The sequence below is a fragment of the Hyperolius riggenbachi genome, chromosome 7, assembly GCF_040937935.1.
Source record: "Hyperolius riggenbachi isolate aHypRig1 chromosome 7, aHypRig1.pri, whole genome shotgun sequence".
Classification (NCBI taxonomy): domain Eukaryota; kingdom Metazoa; phylum Chordata; class Amphibia; order Anura; family Hyperoliidae; genus Hyperolius; species Hyperolius riggenbachi.
In genome coordinates, this window is record NC_090652.1 from 231324428 (window position 1) to 231336647 (window position 12220).

Below are 12220 nucleotides of genomic sequence, written 5' to 3' on the forward strand. Positions count from 1 at the left end.
GATGTGGTATAGGGGGCGGGACAAACTTGGTAAAGGTTTGCATTTCGCCGCGAATGCGTACCTGCTGAATTTCACCGGCGAAGCGTTTGGGCCATCTCTATTGCAGTAAGCAGTCGCCAACAAGCAACATTGTCTGTTGGCGAGTGCTTACTGCAGTCCCGGCTTATATTCCGGTTGTTGTTGTACTGACCTTGAAAAAGGGATGCACAGATGCTTATTGAGTATTTTGCTTATCTTATTAAAATGATCACGTATGGCTGAGTCACACTGCTTTTCAATCCCATTGACTAGCATGTAAAACCACATCAAAATTGCAGCGATCGCAAATTTTAGAAAATCGTGATTGCGTCAGATCTTACATTAAATTTACTGCAAGTTGATTGGAGCGTGTTTTTAAAAATGAAAACAGATTGAAAATTACTCTGCAGTGTGTCTCAGCATTCACTGGCTTTGCAGCCTTGTTGGTGGATTAATGGTTATAGGGAAATGCATACCCATTTCTAGGGGTGGCAGCGTGGAGTTTTGCCCGGGTAACAGGGGGTGATGCAGCAGGACTTGGAAGTATTCACATTAACTCACCTGCCTGGATCTATGCATTGCATTTACTTTTTTTATTTCCTGCATCCCTTCTCTATCACTCCCAAGTCCTACTCCTTGCATACTCCCCTCCTCCCCCCCACACTCTGGCTACTAAACCTGAGTGTTCTCTGGCTACACAAATGGGGGGGGGGGGGGGGTCTTTGGCTACAAAAACATGGGGGGAGTCTCTGGCTACAAAATCAGAGGGGTGGGGGTCTCTGGATACAAAAAAACGGAGGATGGGTCTCTGGCTACAAAAACGGAGGATGGGTCTCTGGCTACAAAAATGTGGTGGAGATGCTCTCTGGCTACCTAAATGGGGGGCTCTCTGGATATCTAAATGGGGGCTCTTTAGCTGCCTACAGCGGAGCTCTCTAGCTACCTAAACGGGGGGCTGCATGTGGCTACCTAATACTGGGGGCCCTTGTGGCTACCTTTACTGGAGGGCTGCATCTGGCTAATAGTGGGGCTCGTCTGGCTACCTACACAGGAAGGCAGGGGGGCTATGTCTGGCTAACTAATACTGGGGGCCTCTGGCTGGCTATATTGGGTGCTACCTAATACTGAAAGGCACCTCTGGCTACTGCATTGTAATAGTGTACCTGTGTTTGGGGGGGGGGGGGGGGGGGGCACCATTTAAAAACCCTTGCCATGGGAGTTTAATAAGAAAGTACTGACAATTTTGTACACCACCTTGGGTTACATCTACAGTTGCCATGTGTAACTGAGGCATTACGGGTTTTACAGAGAGTCTGAAGCCTAAATAAATACCTCTTTTTACTAGGCAGTCCTGTTCAGCAATAAGGTCACAGCTGAAGCCCCTCATCCCCAAGGCAGAATGATCAATTAATGCCCCCAAAATTCAGGGGCAAAATTCCACGACTTTCCAGGTCGTGGATTTTGATGCCCGGGGATGCAGAGTTTTGTGCTGCAGCTCTGCCTCCAGTCGCGTCAATCTCTGCGGATCTCCACCTCTCCCCGCCCCTCTCAGTAAAAGAAGACTGAGAAGGGTGGGAGGAGGCAGAGATCTGCAGAGATTGATGCGAGCAGAGGCAGAGCTATTGCACAGAGCTCTGCCTCTACCCGGAAGGAGCCCCGAATTTTGCACCAGGGATTTCGGGGGTATTAATTGATCGTTCTGCCCAGAGCAGTTTATACGCTGAATTGCACCCAGGGTGAGGCTGTAAAAACCCTGTGGACTTGCGAACCCTTACTCTTTAGGGACAGTCACACAGCCAAAGGGCACAAGTAGATCTGCTAACTTACTAGTGACCAGCCCCTCATTCAGGAGGAAGCAGGGACCAGGAAAATACACAGGTGAAGAGAGCCCGGAAAGCCGACTCCTCCATGGGTGACATGCACTGACAGCCTGCCGTACCGCTACAGGACATCAGGTGAAATCACACGGTGGTGACATGATGATGACTTGACGTTGGACGCAGGCTGCCCAGGAGGAGTCAAGGAAGGTGATCGTACTGGTAATCTTCTTTCTTCTTCCTTGGCTGCACCACACATCACCAGCAGGGCCAGATTTAGGGCATGGCCACCTAGGCCATGACCTAGGGCACCACAGGAGCAAGGGCACCAAAGCAGCAGGCTAAACTCGTGCAGCATTTGCAAGCTTGCAAATGCTGCCTGCAATGCAGGGAGATCAGACGAGCACCTGACCGCGATACCCTGCTGACAGCCATCTGTGCAGCGGCCACCTTGCTCTCTGTACACGTTGGCGTTGTGATGGGCGGCTACGGACTTGGGCAGAATTGGAGACAATGAGAAAGACGAAGCTTCTGCACTGGAGATGATCGAAGAAGTGAGTGACACTGATGGCTGCTGTGGTGTGAAGGTGAGCTGGCTACCTATACTGAAAGGGAGGGGAGTGGGAAAGGCAGGGACTAAGGGAGTCATCTGGCTATCTATACTGGAGGGGTAGGGGTCCTCAGGCCACCTATACTAGAGGGAAATGGAGAAGGGGTCACCTGGCTACCTATACTAAAGGGAAGGGGGGGAGGGGTCATGTGGCTACCTATTCTATTCTGGAGAGAAGGGATCATCTCGCTACCTATACTGAAGGGGGGCAGCTGGTGACAGTGGCCGTGGGCGGTAAAGAGAACAAATCCGGCCCTGGTCACCAGCTCCATATCGGTTATGTCCTTCTGCCTGTGCCACTCTTCTTCTACTTGCCGGTCTGCCCCCAGGGCGGCCGCCCTGCCCACACTGCCCAAGAAACAGCCCTGGTTCTGCTGCGGGAATGCAGCGTTCCAGCTATGGCCTTATTGCTGAACAGGACTGCCTTGTAAAAAGAGGGTTTTTTTTAGTCTTCAGACTCTCTTTAAGAAGACAGCGCTGTCTTTTTTTACAGGGTAGTAAACTGTTGGGCCATTGTGTATTTTTTTTTTATTTAATTTCTGTACCTAATGTGTTTTTCATAAAAAAAAAAGTCAAATTGTTATCCCCAATCTCACTCTAGCACCCATCCTATAAGCCTTCCTTAAGTACAGGTATGTGTTGGTCAGGGGATGGAGAAAACACAAAAAATGAGGTGCAGTGAATAAGTTAAAGACACACTACTCCCCTGTGATGTATAGAAGCTTTGGCGGCAAATGCAGTGATCTCCCTTGTACATTAAAAACCCTGGTTTCAACATCAGAAACACTTCCTACAGCTACATATTGCAAACACTGACTAGAGAATTTATAAATGAATATTGTAAAAAAAAAAAAATCAGCAATTTTATTTATAATGTTATTTTGATGACAGTTCCTCTTGAACAATATGCTCGTGAAACAGGGATGTTTGAGTGAAATGGATAATTAAACAAAGTAGAGTGTGAATATTGAAAGGGTTACACACCGTCCACTAATGAAAAAATCCTCTCTGCGTCTGAGTCCCTGGAAGCCATGGTAACAATATATTATCAAAATCTGATTAACATTCCCTGTGACGGGCCCTGCTTTATTTTCCAGCTGTTCTCAAACACAGTATTTTATCCTGCTAATAAAAGCCCGGGTGGGTGGCGCGGATGTGTTTATACAAGAACGAGCCATAAATTGTTCTCAGTCTTAGTATATTGTATCCTGAGCCAATATCAATGGTAAATACCTTTGCAGGGAAACTGAAAGACTATATGGCGTGCAGGTTACCAGGAATTATTGAGGGCAGAAAAGACTTCGAGCATTGTGACTGGCTGCTAATGGATCATGTCTCTGCTGATCTTCAGCTATATCTTCTGCAAGAAAACACAATTAACATCCCAGCGCCTGGTTGTTTGGAAGACAGGAAATAAAACCCAGGAAACAAATAATTGGTGTTGCTGGTGAATCTCATCATTATAATGTAATCCGGAGTTTTAGGGTTATCCGGCAAACAAGTTATTTGGTCTTTGTAACACTTTCATCTTTTTTTAAATGCTTCAAGCTGAGCGCTAGCGTGTCATCAGGCGTACAGCGAAAGCTAACCTTGAAAGCGGCAGAACGTAAATGAGACGTCTGAGACATTGTACGGAAACCATGAACTAAGCAGGCGAGATTTACTGCCTTTTTCTGGACCATTGCTAACGGAATGCATCTGTAAATAGATTTCAGCTATTTGCTTATATATCATACCCTGCCTGTCCTGTGAGTCACTTACTAATGTTCTGAATATTTAAATCCAAAAGCCACGCTGAGCATCATTAATCAAAGCTTTTGGAATAACATCTGTCTATATTGTCCCACAGAAACCAATTGAATCCAGGCTGTTAGAGTCTAGACGAGAGATTCTGGCACCCGTGGGAAAACGGGTCCCAGCAAAAACTCGATTACTGGCCTCCAATAGCCCTGCTGGGGTGTTTAATGGACCTGTAATTTAGCAATAACTCGATTTTACTAACAGTATCCTGAGTTCTGTCCCTCTGCAGTGACTGTTTAGCTTGATGCTGGTGTGTGGTGAAGACACAGGGTACCCAGTTAGGCTGTGTAATGTGTGTAAATGGAGGCATTTACACACTTTGCCATCATATGCTCATTTTACATTGCTTGAGTCTCCTTTAATGTCACTTAAGCTCTGACTGTCACTTTTTTAATAGGCCCCTGCATTCCTATTAAACTTTTTGAAATAAGAAAGAGGGACACCTTTAAAGGGAACCTAAAGTGAAGAAAACCTGGGCAGTTTAACTTACCTGCAACGTCTTTCAGCAAACTGAAATCATCCTGATCTCTCCCCCTCCATAAGCTGGCAGACTCGATCAGTCGTGGGCTTCTATGCATGCACAGCACCGGCCATACTCCTCCTCAATGCAACAGCAATTTTTACATATCGCTCAAGAGCAGGAGGCTCCTGACAATGGGAACCTGACTCAAGCAGTGTTCTGAGGGGGACAATGGATGAATGGAGCAGAGTAGAATAATGGAACCAAGGAGAATTCGGGGGGGGGGGGGGGGGGGTGACTGGAAGAAGCCCCAGGTAAGTTAAAACACCCAGATTTTTTTCACTTTCAGTACCCTTTAAGCCATGCCCCTTCCACACCTCTAACCATGCTGCCGCCACATCCCTAGTTACACCAAGCACTAAGAATTCATAAACAACAGATATAGGGGCATATGGACAAAGTACAGCAAAGTTGCCATGCACAGGGAGCGCACAGGAATTCTACCATTAACTACAGTGACAAAGTAGCGCACGTTGCACAATTAGCATGATTCGGGTTACCTAGGTAACACGATCGTTACGAAGGTAAGTAACGCCAACATCGCCCTTCCTTTCTTTCCCACGGCACACCCGAATTATGAACCTCCCTTAGTAGGAGGTCAGTTTCATATATTTTGGCAAATAGATGCTTAGTGCACTTTACAGAGATATGTATATGTCTATTCTAATTCTCTTTTATTTTTTTGATTTATACAATCTAATATGCAAAAACACTGCATAGTTAATAAATAAAAGGAGAACATGATTTTCATTTATTAAACTTTAGACTGTCGTGGAAGTCTATAGGCATTACTGTGGCTTTTTAGTAGGGATGCTCGTACAGATTCAGAGGAAATGCAATTTCCGCATTTTCGATCGGAAATTGCATTTCCGCATCGGAATTTGGAAATTGTTAATACAAGTGTGTTAGGCGGATTTTCGCTGAAATTTTCACAGAAAGCGGAATCGGTAGCGGTAATCGGCAATGGCGCAATGGGGATTTTCCTCGGAAACGGAAATTGGCAATTCCGACCAGCCCTACTTTTTGGTACAAAGTTTTCGGTCAGTGACATCTTTCTTCTTGACATAAAATATGCAAATAATTCTTAGTTGATGCAAAATTATGCAAATGTTACTGCAAATCTATGCAGCTTGAAAATGGACCAATCAAACACCTTTACTGCAAGATTTTATTAGTTCATTTACAGTTTAAATGTTCACAATATTTAGCATAATTCTGTATCATAACAATTAACATACTGTACTTCTTAATCATCTCAACCTTATTTGCACTTCAGTGGCAATCCATAGTGACTAATGTGGACTAATGTAGATTTGGGCAAGAAATTGAATAAACACAAGAAAACATAGCTAGCACTGGCATGTAGCTTTCTTTTTTTTGTTCAGAAAAATTGCTGGCAGTTTAAATGTTAAACTATTCCATCAATGTGGATGTATATAGCATAGTAAAAATGTATGCCTATGTAAAAAGCGGTACAGCAGCCTCATCTGAAATAATGATAAATATAATAAATAGTATGCATGTAGTTTAATAAACAGGAGTAAGATTACACCTATAGGAGAGAGGCAGTACAAAACACCATAGTAATTAAATGTCACAACCAAAGGCATAGCTGATTGACTGGAGTATGAAAAATAATATCATGCATGGTAGTTGTAGTTCCATTCCATCATGCATGGTAGGAGTAGTTCCATTCCATGAAAGATTCCTATACAGTATGTATACAATGGGCCATTCAATGCATAGTATATAGCAGTAAATCAATTTCACATATATGCTGCATCAAAATATTAACTTCATATAGCAGTATGAGGAGTTATACAAAGTGTGGGTTTACCTGAATCAATTGCATAGCTCATAGACTATGACCCATGAGTATGCTTACCAGCTTATCACTATGTACAGTATATATACAACTCATGGCATTGGATATTGTGTGCAGGCAGTGCAGTACACAAATATAAACAATGTACAGGGTTTGGACAAAATAATGGAAACACCTTGAAAATCAGCAAAATATATTTTAACATGGTGTAGGTCCACCTTTTGCGGCAATTACAGCCTCAATTCCCCGAGGTAGTGATTCATACAAATTGTGAATTGTTTCCAAAGGAATTTTTTAGCCCATTCTTCAGTTAAAACCCCCTCCAGTTTTTTTTTTTAGAGACGATGGCAGCGGAAATCGACTTCTTACTTGAATCTCTAATAACGACCATAAATGCTCAATAATGTTGAGGTCAGGGGATTGTGGTGGCCAGATGAGATGCTCAACTTCATTAGAATGTTCCTCGTGCCATTCTTTAACAATTCTAGCTGTATGGATTGGGGCATTATCATCTTGAAAGATGGCATTCCCCTTCGGAAACCGTTCTTGAACCATAGGATGAACTTGGTCACCCAAAATTCCTAAACAGTCTCGGCTGTTAATTCTTCCATGAAGGGAAATCATTGGCTCAGCGGATTTCCAAGAAATAGCACCCCAGATCATCACAGAACATGTTTTACTGTTGGGAGAAGGCAGTCTGAATGAAATGCTTCTTTCAGCTGTTTCCAAACGTAACACTCGGCCGGAGGTCGGAAATAAGGTAAACGATGATTTGTCGGAGAAAATCACATTTTCCCACTGCTCGAGGACCAATACTGGTGGTTTCTACACCACTTTAAACGCTTTGAAACATTTGTCTTTGAGAGCAGAGTTTTTCTAATTGCAGTTCTTCCGTGGAATCCACATTTGTGCAGCCCCCGACGAACAGTTTTTGTGGAAACTGGGTTCTGTAGGTGTTCATTCACCTCTGCAGTGATTTTAGGAGCTGTGGTCTTGCGAGCTTTTCTAACAATTCGATTTAGAGTCCGACGGTCTCTCTCAGACTACTTCGACTTTTGGCCACAACTGTGCTTTGCTGAGGGCGTTTTTCCTTCTCTTTCAAAGGCAGTCATTACTTTTGAGACAGTACCTTTTGAAATGCCAAGCATTCGGGCAGTTTCTGTTATAGTAGCGTCTGCCATACGAGCACCAACAATTTGGCCTCCTTGAAAGTCTGAGAGATCTGCCATTTTTATAAATTATAACCAACTTTTGTTTAAATATCTGTAAAAAAACAATTATTTTAATTAAACATATCAAATAAAAATAATAAACAAAAAAATTAACATATGTCAAGTTTTGATTGTTTAAAACATGTTCGAAGATTATGATGCCAAAATGTTAGGTGTTTTCATTATTTTGTCCAACCCCAGTAGGTCCATTGGAGTTTGTCTTTGTCTCTCTACCATATAATGGCTGGGTCCATGTATTGGCATAGCAATAGGGGGTGCAAAGGTTGCAATCAAACAAGGACCCCTGGACTTGAGGAGTCCATGCGGGGCCCTTCTCCAGTGAGTGCATCAGTCCTTTATTGTTGCTGTAGTGTTAATGATCCCCTCTGTATGTGCATTGAATGGTAGTGATCATAAACACTCCATCTATTTTCCTTGCAGCTCCATCATACAGTGGCTATCCTTGGAATGCCGGTTTTGGTGGCCTGTACCATGCCATTATTAAACTTACAGTGCTGAGGGGGGTGGTGGCAGTTTGATTTGTACACTGGAGCCCATGGCACTGTAGCTACATCACTGGGTCTGTGTAATGCTCCGAAAGGCTCGGACAGATTGAGGGTGGCTTTTGAAAAGGTGACTCACACACATGTTCATTCAGAAAACCCCTTAAGGCCTCGTTCACATCATTTAGCGCAGATGGCTGTGCGATTGGAACGCAACGCGTCCGATCGCACGCCATCTGCGCTCCTATGCGCTGCGCTGCAGATCCCATTCATTACAATGAATGGGATCTGCGCTGCGATTCCCAAAAATGCGTGCAGCACGCGATAGCGCAATCGCGCTGCCACGCAGCGCATATGATGGGAACGGTAGAAGGGCTGTCTATGCCCTTCTACCGTTCTTGCGTGTCGCACACTATACGCGCTGCCAAAATGCGGACGGCAGCGCGTATAGTCTGAACGAGGCCTTAGACTTGTAGGATTGTTCATGAGTAACCAGATGAACTGGATGTTTAACTCCTCTTTTCAATTTTAATAAACAGCTTTAATTTAACACACTATATTGAATAAACAAACAAACATGTATTTTAAAAGAGGAATATAATATATACTGTATTAAAAAAAAAACACATTTTTAATTTATTTATTTTTTTAATTTAGTGACAGCAGTATCTTTCAAAAAAGCTGGGGCAGGTAAACCACTTTGTTGCATCATGTCTTATCTTAGGATTCCTAGTACATTTTTGGGAAATGAGAAATCTATTTACTGTAGTTGTAAAAGTGAAATGTTGTCCCAATTTTGCCTAATGCAGGATTTCAGCTATTCACCAGTTTGGGGACTTATTTGTCATACTTCCCATTTCAAAATGCACCACGTTTTCTGTGAGTGACAGGTCTGGACTGCAGGCAGGGGCGTAGCAATAGGGGGTGCAGAGGTAGCGACCGCATCGGGGCCCTTGGGTCAGGGGGGCCCCAAAGGGCCCTCCCTCAACTACAGTATTAGCTCTATTTTGGTCCTGTGCTCATAATAATCACTTCTATACATGCTTTGAATAGTGGTAATCATTAACAAACTGTTCCCCATCTCCTTCCTGCACCTCTGACACTGTAGTTGCCATTGGCAGGTTTTGGTGCGCCGTATCAATTGTTATGTATAGAGCACTAGGGGGGCCCCATTGTAAAACTTGCATCAGGGCCCACAGCTCCTTAGCTACGCCACTGACTGCAGGCAGACCACTTTAGTCCTAGACCAATGCAGTAATTTCCTTTACAGAATCATCGCTGATTTTTAATGCAGTGTTGCTTGGTGGCCTACAGGTTATAGCCATCCAATATTGAGTTTTGGCCTTGTCACTGGCATAGACAGATTTCTAGAGATTCATTTACAGTAGTGTTTATTATGTATTGCAGATGGTGAATTCCTCACGTTTTTACATTGAGAATTGCCATTTTCCCACTGTTCTACTATGTAACTCTGCATATTTGTAGTTGCTAGATAGTAATCCCCGAAACGAAACCAAATTCATGAGAGAGAATTCCAAAATATACATTGCAGTGATGAATGCTTTTTTCTTGTGTTTTGGACTTTCTTAATTTCATTTTCATAATCAGGGCTAATTATAATTATGTTCATAGATTCATAGTGTTTATGGCAACAGAGAAACAAAGTCCAAAAGCTTCTTATGAACACTCCTCAATGTATAATAAAGCTCTATGCTAGTATATAGTGTAAAGCAATACATACATTAAGGTTGTCAAAGACTGCACATCCCTCAGGTTGCGCTCTTCCACAACCCCCCCCCCCCCCCCCCTCAAAGAAAAAAAAAAAAAAAAAAACAGACCATGACAGCAATACGGGAAGATAAATATCAAAAATGGTTCAACAAGCAAATTGACTGCAGACACAATGGACCTTCCAGGTGGCTTTAAAAGGCTCTTATGAATTTTGTGTAGGGTATGAACGATTAATATCCGTTGATAATCTTCAACCAATGCCTTGTGTAATTCAAAAGATGTTACTCCCATATATAATAGCTTTACATAAACAATACACTTTTTGCCTTATTTTTGCTATTGTGGTTCTTTGGAGGTAAGTCTACGCTTTCTTCCATTTTACATGTCTTTAAGTATTTTATATTGTTGGTGCCTCCTTACCTACCTACTTATATTTGTCTTTCTCTTGACCATTTCAGATCTGTAGTATACCCTTACCAGAATACATCACTCTATGCTTCAGTCTACATTATGAAGAATATTTTTGCTTACTTTGGATGGAAAGAGCAGCCAGAAAGCCAGTCAGTGTGTCCTTCCCCAGTCATGATGATCTCTCCACTGGGCATGGACCACATCTTCCAGAGACGATCATCGCTGGCTGTCACTATGATTTCCTTACGAGGATGCAAGGCCACACTACAAGATACAAACACATAAAATTACACATAAATAATATTGCAAACATTATTTTTCATATAACACCCAAATACCAACTATACATAATGTGTCCTGCGAAGAAAGAATTGTAACCCATATCAACCAAGACACAGACACAGAACATTTATATTGCACTTTTGTCCTGGTGGACTCAAAGCACCAGAGCTGCAGCCACTAGGATGGGGCATTAGCAGTGTTAGAAATCTTGCCCAAAGTCCCCTAATGAATAGGTGCTGGTTTACTGAACAGGAAGAGCCAAAATCAGAATCCTGGTCCCTTAACCAGTACACATTCCAGCCAAGATTGTGCTAATCTGATTGGTTATCAAGATTACATTAACACTACTTTTCTTTCTTACCAAAAGTGTATATGTAAAAGTATATATGAAGCAAATCAAAAAATGTAACGGTAAATACATAATAGGCTAAAGCACTTAATGCACAATCTATCCCTGCTGCTCTTTGCGTTTGGGGTCACTCCCATTCTATGTTCTGGTAATTTTTTACTGATCAACTGTCAAATCCTCTCTGCTGGAAGCACCCAACGCTTTGCAGGAGCACATCTGAATTGGCCATGGGCGAGTTCTGAACTGTGCATGTACAGTGAAAGGAAGCACTCATGAATTAAGGAAAAAAGCACTTTCTTTCACTAGGCATGGACAGTTTGGCACTCAGGCGTGCCCAGTTCAGATGCACTTTTTCGCAGCCCAGTGAACTTCAGCTGTGAACAAAACACTTGATAGAATGGGAGGAACATCAAAGACAACATGCAGCAGGAAAAGTTTCTGGGGGTAGTACTCACCAAAACTTTAATTTTAATTTAATTTTAACGTTTTGGCACACTTCAAGTGAGCTTTAAAGGGATACTGTAGAGGGGGGGGGGGGGGGGTCAGGGGAAAATGAGTTGAAGTTACCCGGGGCTTCTAATGGTCCCCCACAGACATCCTGTGCCTGCGCAGCCACTCCCCAATGCTCCGGCCCCGCCTCTGGTTCACTTCTGGAATTTCAAACTTTAAAGTCTGAAAGCCACTGCGCCTGCATTGCCATGTCCTCGTTCCCGCTGATGTCACCAGGAGCGTACTGCACAGGCCCAGTATGGTCTGTGCCTGCATCGTACGCTCCTGGTGACATTAGGGGGAGCGAGGACACAGCAACGTAGGCGCAGTGGTTTTCAGACTTTAAAGTCTGAAATTCCAGAACTGAACCGGAGGCGGGGCGGAGCATCGATGAGTGGCTGCGCAGGCACAGGATGTCTGTGGGGACCATTAGAAGCCCCGGGTAACTTCAATTCATTTTCCCCCGACCCCCCTACAGTATCCCTTTAAGGTGTAATGCATAATCCCATTTCTGAAAAGGTTTAAAGTGTAAGAATCAGAAAAGGATGGTTTGTAAATCATATACACCATATACTGTGTTTATAACTGAAAATAGTATAATGAAACAAATATATTTGCTGAAACTAAGAAAGTGTTAAGAAAAATATATGCTCT

At 43.2% G+C, this 12220-nt stretch overlaps 1 protein-coding gene across 3 annotated transcripts in view; it reads right to left on the reverse strand.

Annotated features, from left to right (window-relative positions):
• SPAG16 (sperm associated antigen 16) overlaps window positions 1-12220 on the reverse strand; it is a 1402284-nt gene that overhangs the window by 772796 nt on the left and 617268 nt on the right. For all 3 annotated transcript variants that reach the window (XM_068245386.1, XM_068245387.1, XM_068245389.1), the window contains exon 11: window positions 10567-10710. In XM_068245386.1, coding sequence (XP_068101487.1) covers window positions 10567-10710 — 144 coding nt within the window. The remainder of the gene's footprint in view (window positions 1-10566; window positions 10711-12220) is intronic.